Raw genomic sequence first — 23,180 nt, 5'->3', positions numbered from 1 at the left:
CCGTCGCACTCATAGTTCCCTCCGACGGGCACGCTCTTCCCCAGAGGACCTCGTGTCTCCTGTCTCCTCGAGGGCTCTGTTTACATGTGTGCCGGTGTGCCCGAACAACCAGGAAGAGCCATCCCTCCGTCCACGCTTCCCTTTACACAGGCTTTGTTTTTCTTCACGGCACCTGTCACCTCCTGAAATTTTATCTGGTCTCGTTTGCTTGTCCCCTTTCTCCATCACTGAACCCTCCAGGCTTTTGTTTCTAGACACTTATACCCTTTGCGTGAAGGTTAGTCAGTGCTCAAGGTTATTCCTCAAACGGGTGACAGAATTCCTCATTAAAAGTAAAGAAAACATGAGCACTTGGGGAAAATGTTAAGTGTGGGAAGGGAATACCTATTCAGAGCTGGCATGGAGATGCTGAGAGGGGATAAGTTCCGTACAAAAATGATGGATATTCACTTTTGATGCAAAATAAGAATTGTAGCATTTCAATGATATTTGCAATGTTCATTATTGAGAAAATTAGTCATGTTATTTTTTTTTGTTCCCTGGTAGTCACCTCCAGCACATGAAACCAGGAAATGATACACATATTTCAGAATTTTTTCTTCTGGGATTTTCAGAGGGTCTAGAACTGCAGCCCCTCATATTTGGGCTTTTCCTCTCCATGTACCTGATCACTGTGTTTGGGAACCTGCTCATCATCCTGGCCGTCAGCTCTGACTCCCACCTCCACACCCCCATGTACTTCTTCCTGGCCAACCTGTCCTTTGTAGACATCTGCTTCACCTCTACCAGTGTCCCAAAGATGCTGGTGAACATCCAGACTCAGAATAAAGTCATAACTTATGCAGACTGCATCACACAGATGTACTTTTTCCTACTCTTTGCTGGATTGGACAACTTTCTACTCTCTGTGATGGCTTATGACCGATTTGTGGCCATCTGTCACCCTTTGCACTACACGATCATCATGAAACCCATCTTCTGTGGACTGCTTGTTCTGGTGTCCTGGACGGTGAGCACCCTGAATTCGTTATTACAAACCTTAATGATGTTGTGGCTGTCCTTCTGTACACAAGTAGAAATCCCCCACTTTTTTTGTGAAATCAATCAAGTGGCCCAACTTGCCTGTTCTGACACCTTTCTTAATGACATGGTGATGCATTTTGCAGCTGGATTGTTGGGTGGTGCTTCCCTAGCAGGGATCCTTTACTCTTATTCTAAGATAGTTTCCTCCATACGTGGGATCTCATCAGCTCAGGGCAAGTATAAAGCATTTTCCACCTGTGCATCTCACCTGTCAGTTGTCTCCTTATTTTACTGTACAGTCCTAGGAGTGTACCTCGGCTCTGCTGCTACCCAGAGCTCATGGTCAAGTGCCACAGCCTCGGTGATGTACACGGTGGTCACGCCCATGCTGAACCCCTTCATCTACAGCCTGAGGAACAGAGACATAAAGAGGGCTCTGAAAAGAATCGTTGGGGTTCCAGGGACGTAAGGGCCAATTGTCCTGGGGCTAAAGATGTGCCCATGATTGCAGGACTCAGAGCCTCAGAGACAGGAACTGCTATCCCTTTATCAGACTGTGGAAGTGGAATCTGATCTTTCTGTTTCTTTCCTGGAATTTCCTTTTGTTTGATTTCAACTTCTCTGCACATTTAAGTAAATCATTTTATTAAGCTTCTGCTCTGTCTGATGTACAGTTTATCCTTTGTCCATTTTCATATGTTCCCAATGTTTTCCCCATCCTTGGGTCACAAAGGCCTAGAAATTTCTGCATCTTACAATGGGAAATTTGGATTTCTTTTTCTTTTTCTTCTCAAGATTTTATTTAAATTCATGTTAGTTAACATATAGTGTAGTATTGGTTTCAGGAGTAGAACTTAGTGATTCATCATTTACATGCAACACCTACCACTCATTACAAGTGCCCTCCTTCATGCCCATCACACATGTAACCATCCCCCCACTCACCTCCCTCCAGCAACCCTCACTTTCTTCCCTATCATTAAGAGTCTCTTATGGTTTGCCTCCCTCTCATTTCTATTTTATTTTTCAGAAGTTGGATTTCTTAAAAATATTTTCATTTCAAATGACTTCTATCATGCCAAGTAGATTCCCCCAAGATTTCCCAAAAGAATAATCATTCCTCATATGGAAGAAAACTACACTTGGCCACTAAGCTCTTTACAAAATTCTATTGTCCAGGAGAATACAAAACCACAGTGTTCACCTTGAGTCTGTCAATCTTTTTATATCATTACCTTAACTACTCTTCCTGAGAATGTGGACTCTAACAGTGTTCCTTAAAATGAACAGGCTAAATGTCAGGCTATTGACATCGATGTCTAAGGTAGGAAAGCCCAGGCACTCACCTATGCCCATGAACATTCCCACAGACATTTCCCTGACCAGAGCCTATGCTGTGACTGCACTGGCCCTTGGGGTACTTACTGTGATTGCAAGGCACACCTCCACAACACCTATCAGAGAACTCTAAAAAAACAAGGTTTATTACTTATAGGCTCTGCAAGGAATAGGCAGAAAGGTCTGGAGGGACCGTACAGAAATTCAGAAGGAGAGAGAGAAAGGCCACAATGGCAGGCCCTGCCTTTATTGGAGTCTCTGGTCAGAGTGTCTAGGGGTTCGCAGGATCCCTCTTTGTTGACAAATTTAAAACAGAAATTCTGGCACAGAAAGGGAAAATCAGGGTGACTCATGTGTCAGACGGCTTTCTGAAGAGGTGCTTCAGGCTGGGTGTGTTCTGAGTAGTTCTCTGGTGAGTAGAAGCATTCACCTAGGTGTCTAGAATGCCACCATCACCGCTTGTTCATAAAGTCATTGGAAATAAACCAGAATAACAGAATGATCATGACTGCGCTCCTCAATTGTCAGATCATGTGCCACAAATAAAAAGCACCATCTTCTGGGGCCACTGGGTGGCTCAGTTGGTTAAGCACCCGACACTTGGTTTCAGCTCAGGTCATGATCTCGCAGTTGATGAGATTGAGCCCTGCATTGGGCTCTGCTGCTGACAGCATGGAGCTTGCTTGGGATTCTCTTTCCCTCTCTCTCTGTGACTCCATCACTCTCCCCCACTCTCCGTCTCTCAAAATAAATAAATAAACTTAAAAAAAGCATCACATCTTCTAATTGCCTCAGGTCTGTTCGCTTGGGTTATTGTGTCAATCAGCTACTGCTGTATAACAGGTGGTCCTTGTCAAATGAGATATCATTATACCTTTACAATCAAACGGAATCATATGCTGGGGAGTGTTTCTGATCTCACCTGGGCTCCTCGTGGGTCTGGGGTCAAGTGTGAATCTCTACATTGTGTTTCTAAGGCTCATGTGTGGTATTTTGTTTGGCTGTAGTGCTCTTCTGTCTTCAGTCAATTTATGGGCTCTTGTTACTACATTTGTACGCGGAGGTTAATCTTCTACTTATAGAAAAAATCTGTTTATTGTGGGAATTACTTAATGTAATTCCATAGTTCGTAGACCCATATTAACACTTGGCTTTCTTCCTCGTTAGAAGTGCTATCTCCCACCCCTCTTAAGTGAGAATAAGCTACCTGGTCTCCAGATCCTACCCTTAGCTATGCACCATTAGATTTTTTCCCACTGAATTAAATCTTTGGAGTATGATTGTACACACTAACCTGCATATGTAAAGTGTACACTTTGGTGAATTAAAGGAACTACACAAAAATGAAGAGTACTCAGTGCAAGTTTCTATTTGTGTATAATTTAAGACTGTTACATAGGCTTTAACTGCTTTGTTAGGTAATTACTAAAAATTTAAGCATCCCGGGCATCATATTCCCTATTTTTGATGGTAATGTGGGATTTGAAACATACCTGTATATGGACATTGCTGGGAATGATAAAATATGTGGAACTTCTTTTTTGACCTCAAAGAAAACATTTTAGGGTAATGGTTGTGTCTTGGGTATGTATGTGTTTGCATACATTGTTTTGCAAGTAAGTTCAGTCGTCGCATATGCACACACACAGATGCATTTATGATTTCATCTTTTATGTTGGAAGGAAACCTGAGAGAGAACTGGGGAAGATGGCACTGAAAAGAATCCACATGAAATGGTTGAATCAACATGAAATGAAAGGATGCAGAAATACAAAGATTGAAATGACAAAGAATGACTTTAAGTTTGATCATGACTTCCTTCCTGTCTCACTGGCTCAAAGGCCTCATAGACCACACTCACATTTATGCCCTGAGGAATTCACTCTACCAGCTAATGGGACAGAATAGCTCCAACTCGATTTAATTTTTCCTTTCTACCTACTGTGTTTTTGATATCAATTACCCTTATCCAAGGGAAGCTGATGAGAGAATTGAGTCTTAAACTCAGTTCCTGCAAAGAATTTTATTGACTATGTCCCTATGAGATTTCTACTGCTGCTGTAAACTATCCCCACACTAGCTGCTTAAAGTAAACACATACACATGTTTACAGTTTTGGAGTCAGGGCTTGGAGGGAGTCTCATTGGGCTAAAAGCAAGATGTCTGCAGTGTTGAGATCCTTCTGGAGGCTCAGAGGAGAATCTATTGCAGTCTCCATTGCTGGCCACCTCTTCCTCCACCTTCAGAGCCAGCAGGGTAGCATTTTCAAAGTCTCTGTGACACCAACTTTTTGTCTCCTTCCTCAACATTTGGAGGACCGTTATGGTTACCTTAGTCCCACCTGGACAATCACAGTTAACCTTTCTTTTTGTCTTTTTAAAAAATCTATTTTCCTTCAAAAATTTTTTAACCAAAGTGTAATTAACATACAGTGTTTTATTAGTTTCAGTGGTACAATATAATGATTCAACCATTCTATACATTTCTTAGTACTCATTAGGATAAGTGTACTTTCTTTTTAAAGTTTTAATTTAAATTCCCTTTCATTAACATACAGTGCAATATTAGTTCCACGTGTACAATTTGGCGATTCAACACTTCCATGAAATACCCGGTGCTCATCCCAACAAGTGCAATCTTCAATCCCCATCTCCTATCTCCCCCTACCTCCCCTCTGTTAATCATCAGATTGTACTCTATTATTAAGAGTCTGTTTCTTGGTTTGCCCCTCTCTCTCTCTTTCTCTTTCTCTCTCTCTCTCTCTTCCTTTGCTCGTTGTTTTGTTCCTTAAATTCCACATATGAGGGGCACCTGGGTGACTCAGTCATTTGACCTTCCAACTCTTGTTAATAGGCTTAGGTCATGATCCCAGGGTTGTGGGATTGAGCCTGCATTGGGTGCTGTGCTGAGTGTGGAGCCTGCTTAAGATCCGCTCTGTTTCCTTGCCCCTCTCCACCTCTCATGCTCTCTCTCTCTCTCTGTCTCTCTCTCCCTCAAATAAAAAAATTCCACATATGAGTGAAATCATATGGTATTTGTCTTTCTCTGACTGACTTATTTCACTTAGTGTTATCCTCTCTAGCTCCATCCACGTCATTGCAAATGGAAAAATTTCATTCTTTTCTATGCCTGAGTAATATTACATTACACACACACACACACACACACACACACACACACCTCTTCTTTATCCATTCATCAGTTGATGGACACCTGTGTTGCTTCCATAATTTGGCTATTGTAGCTAATGCCGCTAAAAACACTGGGGTGCATGTATCCCTTTGAGTTAGTATTTTTGTATATTCTTTGAGTAAATACCTAGTAGTGTAATTGCTGGATCATAGGGTAGTTCTATTTATAACTCTTTTGAGGGCTCTCCATACTGTTTTCCACAGTGACTGCAACAGTTAGCATTCCCACCAACAATGCAAGTGAGTTCCCCTCTCCCCACATCCTCACCAATGCCTGTTGTTTCTTGTGTTGATGAACTACGAAAGACCCCGAATGGCCAAAGTGACCTTGAAAAAGAAAAGCGCAGCTGGAAGCACCACAATTACAGACTTCAAATTATAAAGCTGTAGTGATCAATACAGTATGGTACTGGCACAAAAGCAGACACGTAGATGCTGGGACAGAATAGAAAACCCAGAAACAGACCCACAACCTGTGGTCAGTCTTTGACACAGCAGGAAAGAAAATGCAATGGGAATGAGAGAGTCTCTTCAACCAATGTTGCTGTGAAAACTGGACAGCAACATGCTAAAGAATGAAACTGGGCCACTTTCTTACACCACATGCAAAAGTAAATTCAAAATTGATGAGAGACCGATAAGTGAGACAGGAAACCATCAAAATCACAGAGGAGAACCCAGAGAGTAACCTCCTTTGACATCAGCCTTGGCAACTTCTTTCTAGATGTGTCTCCTGAGGCAAGGGAGACAAAAGCGGAAATAAACTATTACGACTTCATTAAAAAAAAAGATAAGCGTCCCCTTAATCTCCTTTATCTTTCTCACCCATCCCCCTGCACAACTCTTCTGAGGAAGCCATCATTTATTCTCTATATTTCAAGAGTCTGTTTCTTTTGTCTCTTTTTTTTCTGTTTTGTTTTTGAAATTCTACTTATCAGTGAGATCATGTGCTATTTGTCTTTCTGACTGGCTTATGTCAATTAGCCTTATACCTTCTAGGTCCATCTGTGAAAATGACATGATCTCAATCTTTTTTTGTAAATGAGTAATACTCCATTGTATACTATATACCACATCCTCTTTATCCATTCATCTATTGATGGACACTGGGGTTGTTTGCCTATCTCAGCTATTATAAATAATGCTGCAAAAAACACAGGGGTGCATATATCTTTTCCTATTAATGTTTATGTTTTCTTTGGGTGAATATCCAGTAGTGCAGTTAGAGGATCATATGTTAGTTCTATTTTTAATCAATATTTCATTCCACGGGGCCTCACCAATATACATTTTCACCAACAGTACACAAGGGTTTCAATTTCTCCCACCATCACTAATCTTTCTATCTTACTGTAAGTTGATTAGCAATCCTGTTCAATCTGCCACCTTAATTCTCCCTCGCTGTGAAAAATAACATGTTGATAGGTCCCTGGGGATTAGGGTGTGCACATATTTGAGAGGCCCTCATTTTGCTTTCTAAAAAGTGTTTTCAGAAGTGTATTAATTTGTGTCACCCAAGGATCTGTATATGAAAGAAGCAAACACAATTTACACAGCCTCTAAAATGAGTGGGTACATTATTCCCTCAAAATGAGACGCAATGATGATCTTTGGTGCGGAAGACCTAAAACTTCCGATGCCTATCTCTGGCACAGGATCCCAGGCTTGCTTATCAAAGAGTGGTCTATAGACCAGGATTCATGCATCAATATCACCTAGAAGCTTGTTCTAAAGGCAGAATCTCTGGGCCACCGGGACTTGTGATTCAGCTCCTGCATTTGTAGTGGGATCGTGTAGAATCATGGACACCTTGCAGACAAGGTGAAGTTGGAGAAGTGTTGGTCTAGAATAGGTGTTCTCACTTATTAACTTTGACATCTGGGACAGCATAATTCTATTTGTGGAGGGTGTTTTCTTATGGACGTAGGTGTTGAGTGCATCAGGCATTACCAGCCATGCCCAGGGGAAAATTCATTTCTGGTTGAGAACCACTGTCCCCAAGCTTGAGAACTAGAAGCATCCTGACAGAATCACACTCATGGCCCATCATATACTTGAACAACGACTTCGGGTAGATCACTAGATACCACCAAGTGCTATTCCTGCATGGAGAAGGGAGTTCAGAAATGTTGCTCCTCAGGGATAACATGTTTACAGAAAACTGAATCAAATAATCCCCATAAGGTGCTCAGTACAGGTGATAGCACGTACAAAGACCTAAGAATATATCTTATAATTCACAAACACTTTTTAAGTGGGACCGAGGGACAGCTTTTAGCTTGAGATAAAGTAAGAAATTCCTAATAGTAATGGCAAACGTATCTTGAACCCAATGTGCGTAGTGCCCAAGGTTTATTATCAGAAGAACCAAGTTCTCCACCTCATTTAAAAGAAGAATAAACATGTCTGGAGATCGCTCTGTCCCCACCACAAGTCAATGCCTTGAAGATAAAGAGACCTAGCCCTAGTGGGTTCCTCAGTCTTAGACCTGGAGGAAACTATAACTGGGAGCTGAGATAAGGTGCTAGGAGATTATCAAGAAGGAGGCAAGTTCAAAGAAAAGGAGTAGGGGCACCTGGGTGGCACAGTCGGTTAAGCGTCCACTTCAGCCAGTTCACGATCTCGCGGTCCGTGAGTTCGAGCCCCGCGTCAGGCTCTGGGCTGATGGCTCAGAGCCTGGAGCCTGTTTCCGATTCTGTGTCTCCCTCTCTCTCTGCCCCTCCCCCATTCATGCTCTGTCTCTCTCTGTCCCAAAAATAAATAAACGTTGAAAAAAAAATTAAAAAACAAAAACAAAAACAAAAACAAAAAAACAAAGAAAAGGAGTAAAAAGAAATCCACCTGGATTCACTACTTCTTTATTTATTTATTTATTTTTTTTTAATTTTTTTTTTTGAACGTTTATTTATTTTTGGGACAGAGAGAGACAGAGCATGAACGGGGGAGGGGCAGAGAGAGAGGGAGACACAGAATCGGAAACAGGCTCCAGGCTCTGAGCCATCAGCCCAGAGCCTGACGCGGGGCTCGAACTCCCGGACCGCGAGATCGTGACCTGGCTGAAGTCGGATGCTTAACCGACTGCGCCACCCAGGCGCCCCTGGATTCACTACTTCTAAAGGAGTCTCTTGGGAACAGATTCCTTAGAGAAATTTTCTTTGGGCACAAAAGAATTTTCCACTTGGAGCCATGCTGGAGTTAGAAGAGGGAAAATCTGTCTAATGAGCAGATACAGGGAGTTATATATAAGGCTGGTCTCCTGTCTGTCAGCCTGTGTGACCTTGGACGGGAAGGGGCATGGTCTTTGTCTGTTTGCTCTGAGTCCTAATTCTGGCTGGAGACCAATGCTTCCCTCCTTCCTGCTGTCTTGGCTGAAGACAGAGCTTTCGTCCCTATTGTCTGCCATCCAGGGAGGAAATCAGATTTCCACAAGGAGACCTTTTCATCACACGCCCCAGCCAGGTGAGTTCCGCGGTGGGTCAGGGCAAGTATAACGTGTTTTCTACCTGTGTGTCTCACCTCTCGGTTGTCTCCTTATTTTATTGTACGGGTCTGGGAGTGTACCTTAGCTCTGCTGCTACCCAGAGCTCCCACTCAAGTGCCACAGCCTCGGTGATGTACACGGTGGTCACGCCCATGCTGAACCCCTTCATCTACAGCCTGAGGAACAGAGACATAAAGAGGGCTCTGAAAAGAATCGTTGGGGTTCCAGCAATGCATGGGACAATCATCCTGAGGCTAAAGACGTGCCCATGATTGCAGGGCTCAAAGCTTCAGAGCCAAGAACTGCTGTTCCTGGATCAGACGGTGGAAGTAAATTTCTGCTCCTTCTATTTATTTCCTGGAATTTCCATTTGTTTGTATTCAACTTGTCTGTACATTTACGTAACTCACTTTATTAAGCTTTCTGCTGATACGTAGACAGTTTCTCCTTTGTCCATTTTCATTGATCCCCTGTGTTTTCTGCAATCTTGGACCACAAATACCTAGAAATTTCTGTATCTTACATTGGGCAAGTTGGATTTCCTAAAAACAATTTCTTTCAAATGACTTATACCATGCCAAGTAAACTCCCCTAGATTTTCCATGAGCATCGTCATGAGTTATATTCTTCATATGGAATAAAGCTATGCCTGGCCAGTAAGCCCTCTCCATAATTTTATTGTAGATGAACACACAAACCACAGTTTCACCTTGAGACTGTCGATCATTTTATATCACAACCTGCATCATTCCTCCTGATGATGTGGACTCTAACAGTGTTCAGTTTCAGTCTCTGGCTATTGACACGGTGCTCTGGCTATTGAAAGCCCAGGCACTCACCTGTGCCCATGTGCTTGTGGACATTCCCATGCACATTCCCTATGCTGTGACTGCACTGACCCTTGGGTTCTTATTGTAAGCACAAGAAACACCTCAGGAACACCCATCAGAGAACTCTAAAAATGCAATGTTTATTACTCGGGGATCCTGGAGAGCCTGTGGGACACCCTAAGGCCATTTGGGGAGGTGTCAGTGGGAGAGGGAGACATTGAGAGGGAGGGAGAGAAAGAGAGAGAGAGAGAGAGAGAGAGAGAGAGATAGCACTGCTGAGGCATCTGGTTTATTGAGGTCCATGGCCAGAGTGACTAGGGTTTTGTGTCTCACACCTTAGTGGACAATTATATATGAGTAGATTTTGACTACTGAAGGGGAAAAGCAGGTTGATTCATGGGAAGTTATTTGAGCTCGCCAGGGCTTTCTAAACAGGTACTTCATGGCAGGGGCAGTCTAAGTAATTGTATCACACACCTGACAATATATTTATTCAACATGGTGGTCTTTGAAATGGATGCCTCAGAAATCAAAAGCTCAATTTCAGGCACTTACTCTTACCATGCTACTGTATTTCATAACCGGTCTTCTGGTTTATTCTGTTATTCAGCTCGGTGTCCAGAGAGCCTACCATAGCCACTGGCAAACCTGATTAGCATAAGGTAACTCCCAGTCGAGTCTTTGGGGAAAGACACACTTGAATAAACAGATCAACCTGTTATTTTCTTAGTGTCAGGATGACATAAATATGAGGCCAAATTTCAGAACACGCATTTTGTTACTAAACAAAATTTTCTTTTCTTTTATTTTTTTCCTTTTCTCTTTTCTTTTTTTCTTTTTTCTTTTCTTTTCTTTTTTTTCTTCCCTTCCCTTCCCTTCCCTTCCCTTCCCTTCCCTTCCCTTCCCTTCCTTTCCTTTCCTTTCCTTTCCTTTCCTTTCCTTTCCTTTCCTTTCCCATCAGAGTTCATGCTGTGCATCTATGTATTGAAGATTCATGACAACTGAGGGGGCTTATTCATTGAGGTACAGGATTGCTTAATGTCTTCTATGTTTTATCACTGAATTCTCTTCCTATTCCTACTTGAGAACTTCCAATGTTACCTGCTAATGTGACTCTTTATGGTGTTACATGAAATAACTTCTTTTCTTAATATATGTCATAAATGCTAAGGGATCCAAATGAACACCATCAACATCATCCATTTCGTACCTCCATCCTGCCCTGAAATCTCTCCCACCTGCATGACCAGAGGATGCTTCACATGAGAGCTGGATGTCCTGCTGGCGTGTGGCTCAGGGTCCCCAGTTCTTCTGCACAAACGTGCATGTCCTTCAAACTCTCCCAGTAACCCTGAGGGGAGCCCACATGTAGTCACTTGTTCATAAAGTCATGGGAAGTAAACTTGCATCTCAGGATGATCATGACTGCTCTTCTTTATTGTCAAATCATATGTCACAAATAAAAAACAGCACATGTTCTGATCGCCTCAGTCTGTTCACTTGGATTATTGTGTCAGTCAGCTATTGCTGAATAACAGGCTGTCCTCCTCGTCAAACGGGATATCATGATGATGCGAGGTCACCAAGCACAATGGTGAAGAAAGAATTCTTGAGACATTTTATGGTGCAAAAATATGCTTTTATTATAGCTTGTGGACAGAATCTGTGGGCGGAAAGAGCTACACTTGGAATGTGAAGAGTGACTGATGATATACTTTTAAGTTTGTGGAGAGGGGGAGTAGAGATAAGGAAGTTTCTAAGGAATTTCTGTAAGCTGAAAGTGGGGTGACAGGACCTTGGTGGTCTGGCTCTTTTCAAGATAAGGTTGCTGTCAATCTCTAATAAAACATAAACATGAAGGCAGCCATGAGTTCCTGTAGAAGTGTCACACTTTACATGTCTTATGGATTTATCAGTGGGCTGCAAGTTGACATTGACTTTTAGCTACATTTCTCTTGCTTTTGTTCTTCTCATCAATAATAGCTTTACAGTCAAACGGCATTATATTCTTGGAAGCATTTCTGAACTCTGCTGGGCTCCTTATAAGTCTAGAGTCGGGTGTGAATCTCTCTGTTGTGTTTCTTTTTTTTTTTTTTTTAACATTTATTTATTTTGAGACAGAGAGAGAGAGACAGAGCATGAACGGGGGAGGGGCAGAGAGAGAGGGAGACACAGAATCGGAAGCAGGCTCCAGGCTCTGAGCCATCAGCCCAGAGCCCGACACGGGGCTCGAACTCACAGACCGCGAGATCGTGACTGAGCTGAAGTCGACGCTCAACCGACTGAGCCACCCAGGCGCTCCACTCTCTGTTGTGTTTCTAAGGCTCATCCATAATGCTGTGTGTGGTTGTCGTGCTCCTCTGTCTTCAACCAATTTATAATCTTATTACTAAATTTTTATTTTTATTTTATTTTATTATTTTTTTTATTTTTTAAATTTTTTTTTTTTTTTTTTTTTTTTTTTACGTTTTTATGTTTGAGACAGAGAGACAGAGCATGAACGGGGGAGGGGCAGACAGAGAGGGAGACACAGAACCGGAAGCAGGCTCCAGACTCTGAGCCATCAGCCCAGAGCCCGACGCAGGGCTCGAACTCATGGTCTGTGAGATCATGACCTGAGCTGAAGTTGGACGCTTAACCGACCGAGCCACCCAGGCACCCCTTATTTTTATTTTTTTAAATGTGAAATTTATTGTCAGATTGGTTTCCATACAACACCCAGTGCTCATCCCAAAAGGTGCCCTCCTCAATGCCCACCCCCACCCACCCTCCCTCCTACCCCCCATCAACCCTCAGTTTATTCTCAGTTTTTAAGAGTCTCTTATGGTTTGCCTCCCTCCTGCTGTTTTTTCCCCCTTCCCTCCCCCATAGTCTTCTGTTAAGTTTCTCAGGATCCACATAAGAGTGAAAACATATGGTATCTGTCTTTCTCTGTATGACTTATTTCACTTAGCATAACACTCTCCAGTTCCATCCATGTTGCTACAAAAGACCATATTTCATTCTTTCTCATTGCCATGTAGTATTCCATTGTGTGTATAAATTTACTACATTTTTATATGTAAGTTATTCTTCTATTTATAAATTAAGTGAAATTATCATGTGTATTCTTTTTTAAATTTAATTTTTTATTTTTTTTAAATTTACATCCAAATTAGTTAGCATATAGTGCAACAATGACTTCAGGAGTAGATTCCTTAGTGCCCCTTACCCATTTAGTCCATCCCCCCTCCCGTGACTTCTCCATTAACCCTCAGATTGTTCTCCACATTTATGAGTCTCTTCTGTTTAGTCCCCCTCCCTGTTTTTATATTATTTTTGTTTCCCTTCCCTTATGTTCATCTGTTTTGTCTCTTAAAGTCCTCATATGAGTGAAGTCATATGATTTTTGTCTTTCTCTGACTAATTTCACTTAGCATAATACCCTCCAGTTCCGTCCACGTAGTTGCAAATGGCAAGATTTTGTTCTTTTTGATTGCCAAGTAATACTCCATTGTATATATATACCACATCTTCTTTATCCATTTATCCATCAATGGACATTTGGGCTCTTTCCATACTCTGGCTGTTGTTGACAGTGTTGCTATAAACCTGGGGGTTCATGTGCCCCTTCGAAACAGCACACCTGTATCCCTTGGATAAATGCCTAGTAGTGCAATTGCTGGGTTGTAGGGTAGTTCTATTTGGTTTTTTGAGGAGCCTCCAGACTGTTTTCCAGAGTGGCTGCACCAGCTTGCGTTCCCAATCATGTGTATTCTTTGAATTTAATTCCACTGATTTAACACTTGTTTTCCTTCCTTGTTAGAAGCTATCTCCCAAACCTGTAATGGAGAGTCAGCTTCTGTGCTCTCAATCGTACCCATAGCCCTGCACCATAGAGATTTTCCCTATTAATTAAATTATTAGCATATAATGATGCTCAATAATCTGTATTAAAGTATACAGCTAAACATAACTTCCTATGAATCTTGTAAGGCGAGAATGAAATGCATGGAAGTTAATTTTTTACTCCAAAGAAAACATTCAAGTGTAGTGGTTGTGTCTTATGTGTTTGTGTGCATATACTTTTTTTTTTTCAAGTAAGCTCAATCAGATGTGTACACCCACATATGATTTATGATTTTATCTTTTAAGTTGAAAGAAGACTTGAGAGAAAGAGAGGATAGAGAAAAGAATGGATGCTTGAATAAACATAAGATAAAAGGATGCAGAAATAAAGGCAAAAGTTTTCATTGCAAGGGGCGACCTCAATTTTTGTTTTTAAATGTATTTAATTCAAGCTAGTTAACATGCAGTGTAGTCTTGGTTTCAGGAGTAGAACCCAGTGATTCATCACTTACATATAACACCCAGTGCTCATCCCCAAAAGTGCCCTCCTTGATACATATCACCCATCTAACCCACCCCCCATCCACCTCCCCTCCAGCAACTTTCAGTTTGTTCTGTCTTTAAGAGTCTCTTATGGTTTGCCTCCTTCCCTATTTTTATGTTATTTTTCCTTCCCTTCCCCTATGATCTTATTTTTTTTATAATTTATTGTCAAATTGGTTTCCATACAACACCCAGTGCTCATCCCAACAGGTGCCCTCCTCAATGCCCATCACCCACTTTCCCCTCTCCCCACCCCCCATCGACCTTCAGTTTGTTCTCAGTATTTAAGAGTCTCTTAGAGTTTTCCTCCCCCCAGATGGCTATCCAGGGGAATTCTACCAAACATTAAAAAAGGGTTAACACCTATTCTTTTGAAGCTGTTCCAAAAAATAGAAATGGAAGGAAGACTTCCAAACTCATTCTATGAGGCCAGCATTACCTTCGTTCCAAAACCAGACAAAGAACCCACTAAAAAGGAGATTTACATACCAATCTCCCTGATGAACACGGATACCAAAATTCCCGATAAAATACTAACAAACCAAATCCAACAACACATTAAAAGAATTATTCATCAGTATCAAGTGGGACTTATCCCGGGAGGCAGGGCTGGTTCAATATCCACAAATCAATCAGTGTAATGCATCACCTTAATAAAAGAAAGGATAAGAACCACACGGTCCTCTCAATAGATGCCAAAACAACATTTGACAAAATAACTCATCCTTTTTCCCACGGATGGGTAATTCCCCAACCAAGGCCATTACCCCTTTGGAATGCATTATGGTTCATTTTCTTTTGCACAAAGGCTTGGCCCCGATACCAATTGGAAGAGGGAATCTGGCCTCAGTCAACGCCAGAGAGAAGTATCAATGACAATACTATCCTACAAGTGGACAGGTTTTGCAAATGTGAAGGGAAGTGGGGAGAATTCCCCTATGTTCATTGCTCCTGGGCCTTAAGGAAAAAATTGAGATATATGTAAGCAACGTAAAGTGGATCGTCATTTAATGGCGACCCTTTCTAGAGCCCAGCAATCAGGAGGGGACACAATTAAGGGCCCCTCACCTGTACCCAAAACAGACCTAGAGAAGGAAGAAGGGAACTCTCCCTCCTCCTCCTCCTCCTCCTCCTCCTCCTCCTTGGGTCCTCAATCTACATATAAAAAAAATGCAGTTCTGTTCCCTGCTACCCACCTTATCCAGGCCCTCCCCGTAAAGGGCATGTTTCCCTTACAAGAAGCTAGAATGCCAGAAGAAAAAACCTTTACATTACAAGGTTTAAGACAGGTAAAAGGAGATCTAGGTACATTTTCTGACTGAATAAGTATATAAAGGCTTTTCAGAATATTATGTATGTTTTTGAGTTGACCTGGAAAGACATAATGCTTTTGTTAAACCAGACTCTTAGTGAGACAGATGCTTTATAAAAAAAAAAAAAAAAAAAAAAAAACAACTAAGGAAATCTAAGATTTGGCCCTTAAATTATGCTAAATTAGCCACTATTTTACAAACAAAAAATGAGAGCCGGAGGGCCTTCCTGGAAAGGTTGAGGGAGGTTCTCATTAAATATATGGCTATCTCCCCTGACACCCTAAGGCTGAGATGATTAAAAGGACAAATTTGTCACTCACTGAGCCCTACGTATTCAGAGAAAATGCAAAAGTTGGTTGTTAGCCTTGAAGGGACCCTGGAGGAGCTCTTATGAGCTGCCAATTGGGTATATTACAACCAAGATCAAGAGGAGAATAAAAAAAAAATAAAAAAAAACAAACAGAAAAGGAGGCTTAAAAAAATCTGAGGCCTTAGTTGTGGCCTTAGGTACTATGTGAGATTGGGCTTCCGGAGGTCCTGGCACCAAGTGCCATTTATATGGCTGCTGAGAGCACTAAAATGAGAATGTCCTCAGAGGGGACAACCAAAATGAAAACCCCAAAAGCCATGCCCCTTATGTGGAGACAATCAGTGGAGATCTGAATACCCTGGGGGACCTCTGTCTGTGAGGGCTCAGATAACAATGTCCCTGGAAGGGACTAACCAGGGCCTGGGGCTCTTCATGGTGGCCCCCCCTAACCCAACTGTCTATCAGAAATCCAGAACCTCGAGTAACTCTAAATATAGAAGGGAAGGAAAACTGGTTGATTTCCTTCTCGACACCAGAGCGACCTTCTCTGTCCTCCTTTCCACTCCAGGCCAACTATCCAAATGCAGCAGGATGATTAGAGGCATCTTCGAGAAACTTCTAACTAAAATTTTCTCTTAGCCCTTGGGATGTATATGAAAAAATGTAATTTTTTCTCATTCTTTCCTGATAAAGCCAGAGAGCCTTACTCCCTTGCTAGAAAGGGACATTAAAAGTAAATTAGAGACTATGGTGCTACCAACTCCAGGACAGATAAACAATTATGTGAGTTTTTGAAAATTACTGGATATTGTAGGCTGCAGATACCAGGGTTCAGGAAAATAGTTTGCCTGCTATATCAATTATTAAAGGAGACTCAAGCCGACCTACTGTCCCCCCAAAAATAATAAACTGGGGTCTAACTCCTAGACACTGTCTCCAGCCGTTGGAATGGTTACAAACAGAGCAGGACAATTACTCTCACGAAGCTCTCAGAGCTAAGAGAGCATTAAAACACAGCATCAGGCCTTTCATTTAGGGAGGGACAAAACATCTCATATGGCCCAAAAGATGTTTACCCAAATGATGTCTCCTCCCCAAAATTTGTCAAGGACGGTTCTGCAAGCAGGATCAGCCTGTGAAGTATGTCTTAGAAACACTCCTGTCAACCACAAACTTGTTATCCCAGGCAATCAAGAAACTGGAGGTTGTCCAGGAAAGACTGAGAATTAGGTTTCACTCATATGCCAAGGTCAAAAAAAAATTCCAACATCTGTTGGTATGAGTTAATACTTTTACTAATTGGGCAAAGGCTTTCACCTATGAGACAGAAAAGGCACAAAAAGTAATAAAACTTCTGCTTTATCAAATAATGCCCAGGTTTGGCTTACCTAAATATTTACAAATTAATAATGGTCAGTGGCTGCCTTGACTCTTTCTCTGGTAGCACTCCTGGCTCTTGGAAAAGTTTTGCATCTCAAAATAAAGCAGACTGTCTGTTTACACTCAGAAAAACTCTAAATAACACCTCACAAGCATTAGATGCTTTAAAAATTGTTTTTAAATTAAGTTAAGGCCAAACTCTTGGAAATAGAGCCACCGTTGATTACTTACCGCTCCTGCTTCTCCATCACCTGGGTCATGAGAGATTCCCTGACATGTGTTGTTTACAAAGGTTGTTTGACAGGTTTGGACACCATAGACATGATCTTAAGATGCCATCTTGTTGGTCAGTATAATTTTTACTTTGTGTTTTTCTCTGTGTCTGCTAATGCCTGCCAGCCTTCCTGAAGAACCATACTATGGGCCACTCGACTGACCCCTTGGGTAGACTCCAACTGCTGTACCCCCCACACCGTCCCTTATCAGCCTGAAGAAGCCAGAACAGTCGTTGTCCCTGTTCCCTGACAGTGGTTCCAGGCCCTGTTCCAGCAGAGAAATAAATAGGGAAAGGGTTAACATTAGGCAGGGAGAGAGAAGGGACCTTCAGGGAGGCAGACGGCAGCTGCAGGTGGGAGGCTGAAGAAGCGGATGGGGTTCTCCCCTTATGAAATCCTTTATGGGCGCCCTTCCCCCATTATCAAGGGCATAGGGGGAGGGATCTAAATGAGATAGACCAACTAGCCCTGAGACAACAGATGCAAGCCCTTGGCTCTACCCTAACCACCTTACACCCCTGGGTCAGGGAGCGATTATCTGAATCTGACCACAGACGCTCATCCCTTTTAACCAGGAGATGCAATATGGATAAAGGAGTGAAATGTCCAACCGCTAAAACCCCTCGGGAGGGGCCCATTCACGTCATTTTGTCCACCCCTACCGCAGTAAAGGTGGCCAACGTGGGTCCCTGGATTCACTACAGCAGAGTGAAGCCGGCATCTCAAAACTGGGAGTGCATTCATGACCCATCAACGCTGTGCAAACTGACCATACAGAAGATTCTGGACTCCGGAGTCTCCAGAAGACTGCAGCCCTGCTTTAGTCACTCCAGAAGCTGACTGATCTACACATGGCAGAAGCTTGAGGAATCGGCAGTCTGGAGAAACAAAAGACCGTCGTTATTTTCTGTATGTTTCCTCGTTGTGATGCACTGTCATGCCTCGTTTCTCACTATTATCATGATTCTTGCTCTACTCTTTGCCATAGGATTGGCCGAGGCCACCCCGGCCAGCTGGAAATGTGGTGAGAGGTTTCTGTGAACACTCACCCTCCCTTTGTGGATCGGATACTTTGTTGGTACCAACACGGGGAAACAGTGGCCATGAGAGACTAGAAAATTAGATCCCCACAAACCTTATAGTAAAACAAAATACCCCAGTCCTATTACCAGGGTTTGGCTTCTCAGAAGCTCAATTTTTGGGAAAAACTTTCTTGCCTGTTGGGGAAAAAGTTCATTTTTGTCTCTGTTAAAAACTTAACATGCGTAAGCCAAAGAGTTTATAACTCAACTGCCCGGAAAACCCAATGGTGGGGGACCCCAGATCACCTTGAGCCAGATCCCCACCCCTTGTCTAACTTCTCTCATCTCCAAGAGGCCTGGGACAAGGTCAACATAGCCATCAAATGGTGGGTCCCAGGTGGACTAGCCTGGATATGTGGAAGGACAGCCTATATAGTACTTCCCTCAGACTGGTCAGGGTCATACACGCTGGGAACTCTTCATCCATCTTTCTTCGTGCTCCTACTTGCCAGAAGGAAACATTTGGGAGTCCGAGTGTATGGGGACAGGGAGATTCAAAGAAAGCGGTATGCTTTACAAATTGGCAACTAAAAAGATGATGAATGGCCTCCCGAGCATATAATCCAATATGATGGCCCTGCCACCTGGACAGAGGACGGGTCCTGGGGCCATCGTGCTCCCATTTACATGCTAAACCGCATAATCAGACTACAAGCAGTTATAAAAATTATAACCAGTGAAGCTGCCAGAGCTCTTAACTTACTGGCTAAGCAACAAACCAAAATGCACAATGCCCTTATCAAAATCACATGGCCTTAGATTACCTGCTTGCTTCTGAGAGAGATGTTTGTGGAAGATTTAACCTTAGCAACTGCTGCCTACAGATAGATGAGGGAAAAGTCGTAGAGGAGATCACAGATCAAATAAAAACGTTGCTAATGTCCCTGTCCAGACCCCGGAAAAGTTGGGACCCCAGGGAGTTATTTGCAGGATGTTTTTCAACTCTCAGTGTATTCAAAACCCTCATGGGAATTATCCTCCTAATTTTGGGAGAATGCTTAATCTTACCCCTGGTTGTACGATGCTTATCCCTGGATGCTTAGCTCCCCTGGTTGTACGGTCTGCCTCCAGTCTCATTGAGGCCATGATTTAGAAAGGACGGCCAGTCATGTAATACTGTTATAAAAATATTAACCTCTAAACCAAGATGATGCTCTTTGTCCCAAAATAGGGGGGGGGGGGTCTGAGTATCAAAGGTGGGGATGTGGTAGGGTCCCCTCCCTAAGGAGAGAAGAAAAAAGAGAGAAAGGGAAAAAAACAAGATAGCCTGGCCATGTGCCTACATGACAATATCCCTCATGACCTTGTGAACTGAGACTACTTAATCAGACTACATGTTTTTGTACGTTACCATATACAGGAGACAAAGAAATAAAAATATATTAAAAAAAAAACTATGCCACGGGACGTTGGGGGCTCAGTTCTTTGGGTACAAACCCAACTGAGCAGTGCCAGCCGGAATCGAGTTGTCTCCTGGAAAGAAAAGCCTCGGAGTCACGACTCTCTGTGCGAGAATCCTGCTACGTTATTTCACTCAGTATAGCACCCTATACTCTCCATCCATGTTGTTGCAAATGGCAAAGTCTCATTCCTTTTTACGGATGAGTAATATTCAATTTTTTTGTATATAAATATATTTGCCAGTCTACTTTACACATTCATCTGTCACTGGACGCTTCCAAAGAGTGGCTACTGTAAACAATGGTGTAATAAACACGGGGTGCGTATATATTTTCGAATTAGTGTTTTTGTTGTCTTTGGGTAAATATCCAGCAGCAGAATTACCTGATCATGTAATTGCTTTGAGGAGCCTTCATACTGTTTTCCACAGTGGCCGCACCAGTTAGCATTCCCACCAACGTGGATGAGTGTTCCCTCTTCTCCACATCCTCACCAACATTTGTGTCTTGTCTCGTTATACTAGCCATTCTGACTGGTGTAAGGCGAAAGTCTTCTTCTTTGGGGTGTCACATAAAGGGAATTGTTTTATTTCCTTTTCAGATCATTCATTCTTTGTATGTAAATATGCAATTGATTTTTTGAGGATTGGCTGTGTATCCAGTTTCTTGGCTGAATTAATTTATTGGAGGTACTAGTTTTTTGGTGTTATCTTCAGGATTTTCTACATACAAGATCACATCATCTACACGCATAACTTTATTTCTTTCTAACCAGTTTGGATACCTTTTCTTTCCTTTTCTTTCTTTAATTGCTCTGGCTAGAACTTCCAGTGTTACGTTAAGTAGAAGTTGTGAACGTGGACATCCTTTCCTTGCTTCTGATTATACAGGAAAATGCTCACTGTATCACCTTTGAGCACGTGTTTGCTGTGGGGTTTTCATACAGGGCTTTATGTTGAGATAGTTTCCTTCTATTCCTAGATTTTAGTGTTTTTAACATGCTCCATTTACAAATGTAAAAATTAATTTCCTGACTGCAAAATATAAACAATGATGTATCTGCCAGATTAGCAATGCATGATCGTGTCATGCTTTTTTCCTCTTATTTTGATAGTCACGTCGACTACATGGAACTAGGCAATGATACACGAAGTTCAAAATTTCTTCTTCTGGGATGTTTGGAGGAACCAGAATTGCAACCCTTCCTCTTTGGGCTGTTCCTGTCCATGTACCTGGTCACCATACTTGGGAATCTGCTCATCATCCTGGTGTAAAGTCTGACTCCCACCTCCACACGCCCATGTACTTCTTCCTCGCCCACCTGTCCTTCGTAAACATCTATGTTGCCTTCACCATGGTCCCCCAGATGGGAATGTACAAACACAGAAAAGTCGTAAAAGTCATAACTTATGAAAGCTGTGTCATGCAGATGTACTTTTTTTTCATACTCTTTGTAGGTTTAGACAACTTCCTCCTGACTGACGACTTATGACAGCTTTGTGGTCATCTGTCACCTGCTACACTACCCAGTCACCATGAACCCCTGGCTCTGTGGACTGCTGGTTCTGGTGTCCTGGATCACGAACATCCTGCATTCCTTGATACAAACCTTAATGGTGTTGCAGCTGTCCTTCTGGACAGGCATGCAAATCCCCCGCTTTTTCGGTGAGCTCAATCAGATGATCCAACTTGCCTGCTCTGACACCTTTCTTAATGACACGGTGATATATCTTGCAGCTGTGCTGTTGGGTGGTGCTCCCCTGGCTGGGGTCCTGTACTCTTATTCTAAGATAGTTTCCTCCATACGTGGGATCTCATCAGCTCTGGGCAAGTATAAGGCATTTTCCACCTGTGCATCTCACCTCTCGGTTGTCTCCTTATTTTATTGTATGGGCCTGGGAGTGTACCTCAGCTCTGCTGCTACCCAGAGCTCCCGCTCAAGTGCAATATCCTAAGTGATGTACACAGTGGTCACGCCCATGCTGAACCCCTTCATCCACAGCCTGAGGAACAGAGACAGAAAGGAGGCTCTAAATGTATTTTTCAGAGGGAAGCCATAGGAGGGCCATTTTCCCACAAGTACCTGTGACTGCTGGCTCAAAGCTTAACAGCCAGAGATTGTGATCCTTTAATCGGATCATGGAAGAACTTAATCCCTCTATTCATATCCTGGAATTTCAATTTTTCCAAAGTTAGACTGCTTTATTAAATTTAAGTAAGTCCCTTTGTTTAACTTTACGCTCCTTCTGGTACCCAACAATTTTTCCTTTTTTTTTGTTTTCTTGCTTTCCAAAGTTAGTCCAACCTTGAATCAGAAACAGTTTGGAGATTCCCGTTTGCCTCACATAGTGATGAACTGTACCAGTTTTATGGAATAAACTATATTTGGCAACTGAGGCCATTTATATAATTTTACTGTAGAGGAAATTCTGTGACTGCCCATTCCTTTCTACATGACTACCTTGAATGCTTTTCCTGATAATGTAGACTTTAACATATTAGTTTGTTTTGTAACTAGTCGTGGGGTTTTAGGATCCTCGTTAGGATCCTGTTCTCTCTCTTATCAGCTCAGCATCCACAGTATCCCTGGCACAGAATAGTAAGGCAAAAATTCCTTATGAAAAACACGCTCTGCTCCAAGTGTAAACTACAGAAAGACAAATTTGCATAAACCAAGTGACTAATATGGGGTTACTATCCGAGAAGACCTGAAAAAATGATGACATAAAATTTTCAATCACGCCGTATTTTATTGCACAAAATCTGTTTTTGATGATGTATATCTACTTATTGAGGTGTGAGATATTTGGTGTCCACGTTTAAAGGGTTTTATTAATTGGAGTGAAGAATTTAGTGGCAGATTTTATGTTATTTAATTGGATGATTTTGTTGTTTCTACTTGAAAATTTCCAGTGTTGCCTACAAGTATTGTTTCCTCCATTGTCCTAAACTTAATATCTCATCTTTAAAAATGCTGTCATAAAAATTACAGTGTGAGTGAGTGAACCATATGTGTATTCTCTCTGGGATTAATTTCTTTACCTTTTTTATGCTCTAAACTCTCTTCAATCCTCATGATCAGAGGATGACGTGGACAGGGCTTGAATTCCTGCCCAGTAATGCTCTGGGTATGGAGTCTTGTGACCAAGAGTCCCACAAATTATCCACACAAAAAACATATAGGTC

General features: G+C 42.2%; 1 protein-coding gene and 1 pseudogene across 1 annotated transcript; both read left to right on the top strand.

Moving 5' to 3' along the window:
- Nucleotides 1-503: 503 nt before the first annotated feature.
- LOC123605434 (olfactory receptor 7A17-like) lies at nucleotides 504-9,681 on the top strand. Its single transcript, XM_045492303.1, has 2 exons — nucleotides 504-1,007; nucleotides 9,070-9,681. Exons 1-2 carry the CDS (start codon nucleotides 560-562, stop codon nucleotides 9,303-9,305), a joined length of 684 nt encoding a protein of 227 aa, XP_045348259.1. The 5' UTR covers nucleotides 504-559; the 3' UTR covers nucleotides 9,306-9,681.
- Nucleotides 9,682-20,997: 11,316 nt separating this feature from the next.
- Nucleotides 20,998-22,615, top strand: LOC123607565 (annotated as a pseudogene).
- The last annotated feature ends 565 nt before the right edge of the window (nucleotides 22,616-23,180 follow it).

This window comes from Leopardus geoffroyi, chromosome A2, assembly GCF_018350155.1.
Source record: "Leopardus geoffroyi isolate Oge1 chromosome A2, O.geoffroyi_Oge1_pat1.0, whole genome shotgun sequence".
NCBI lineage: Eukaryota > Metazoa > Chordata > Mammalia > Carnivora > Felidae > Leopardus > Leopardus geoffroyi.
Note: the sequence above shows the minus strand (reverse complement) of the source record. Positions and strands in the feature narration are given on the sequence as shown.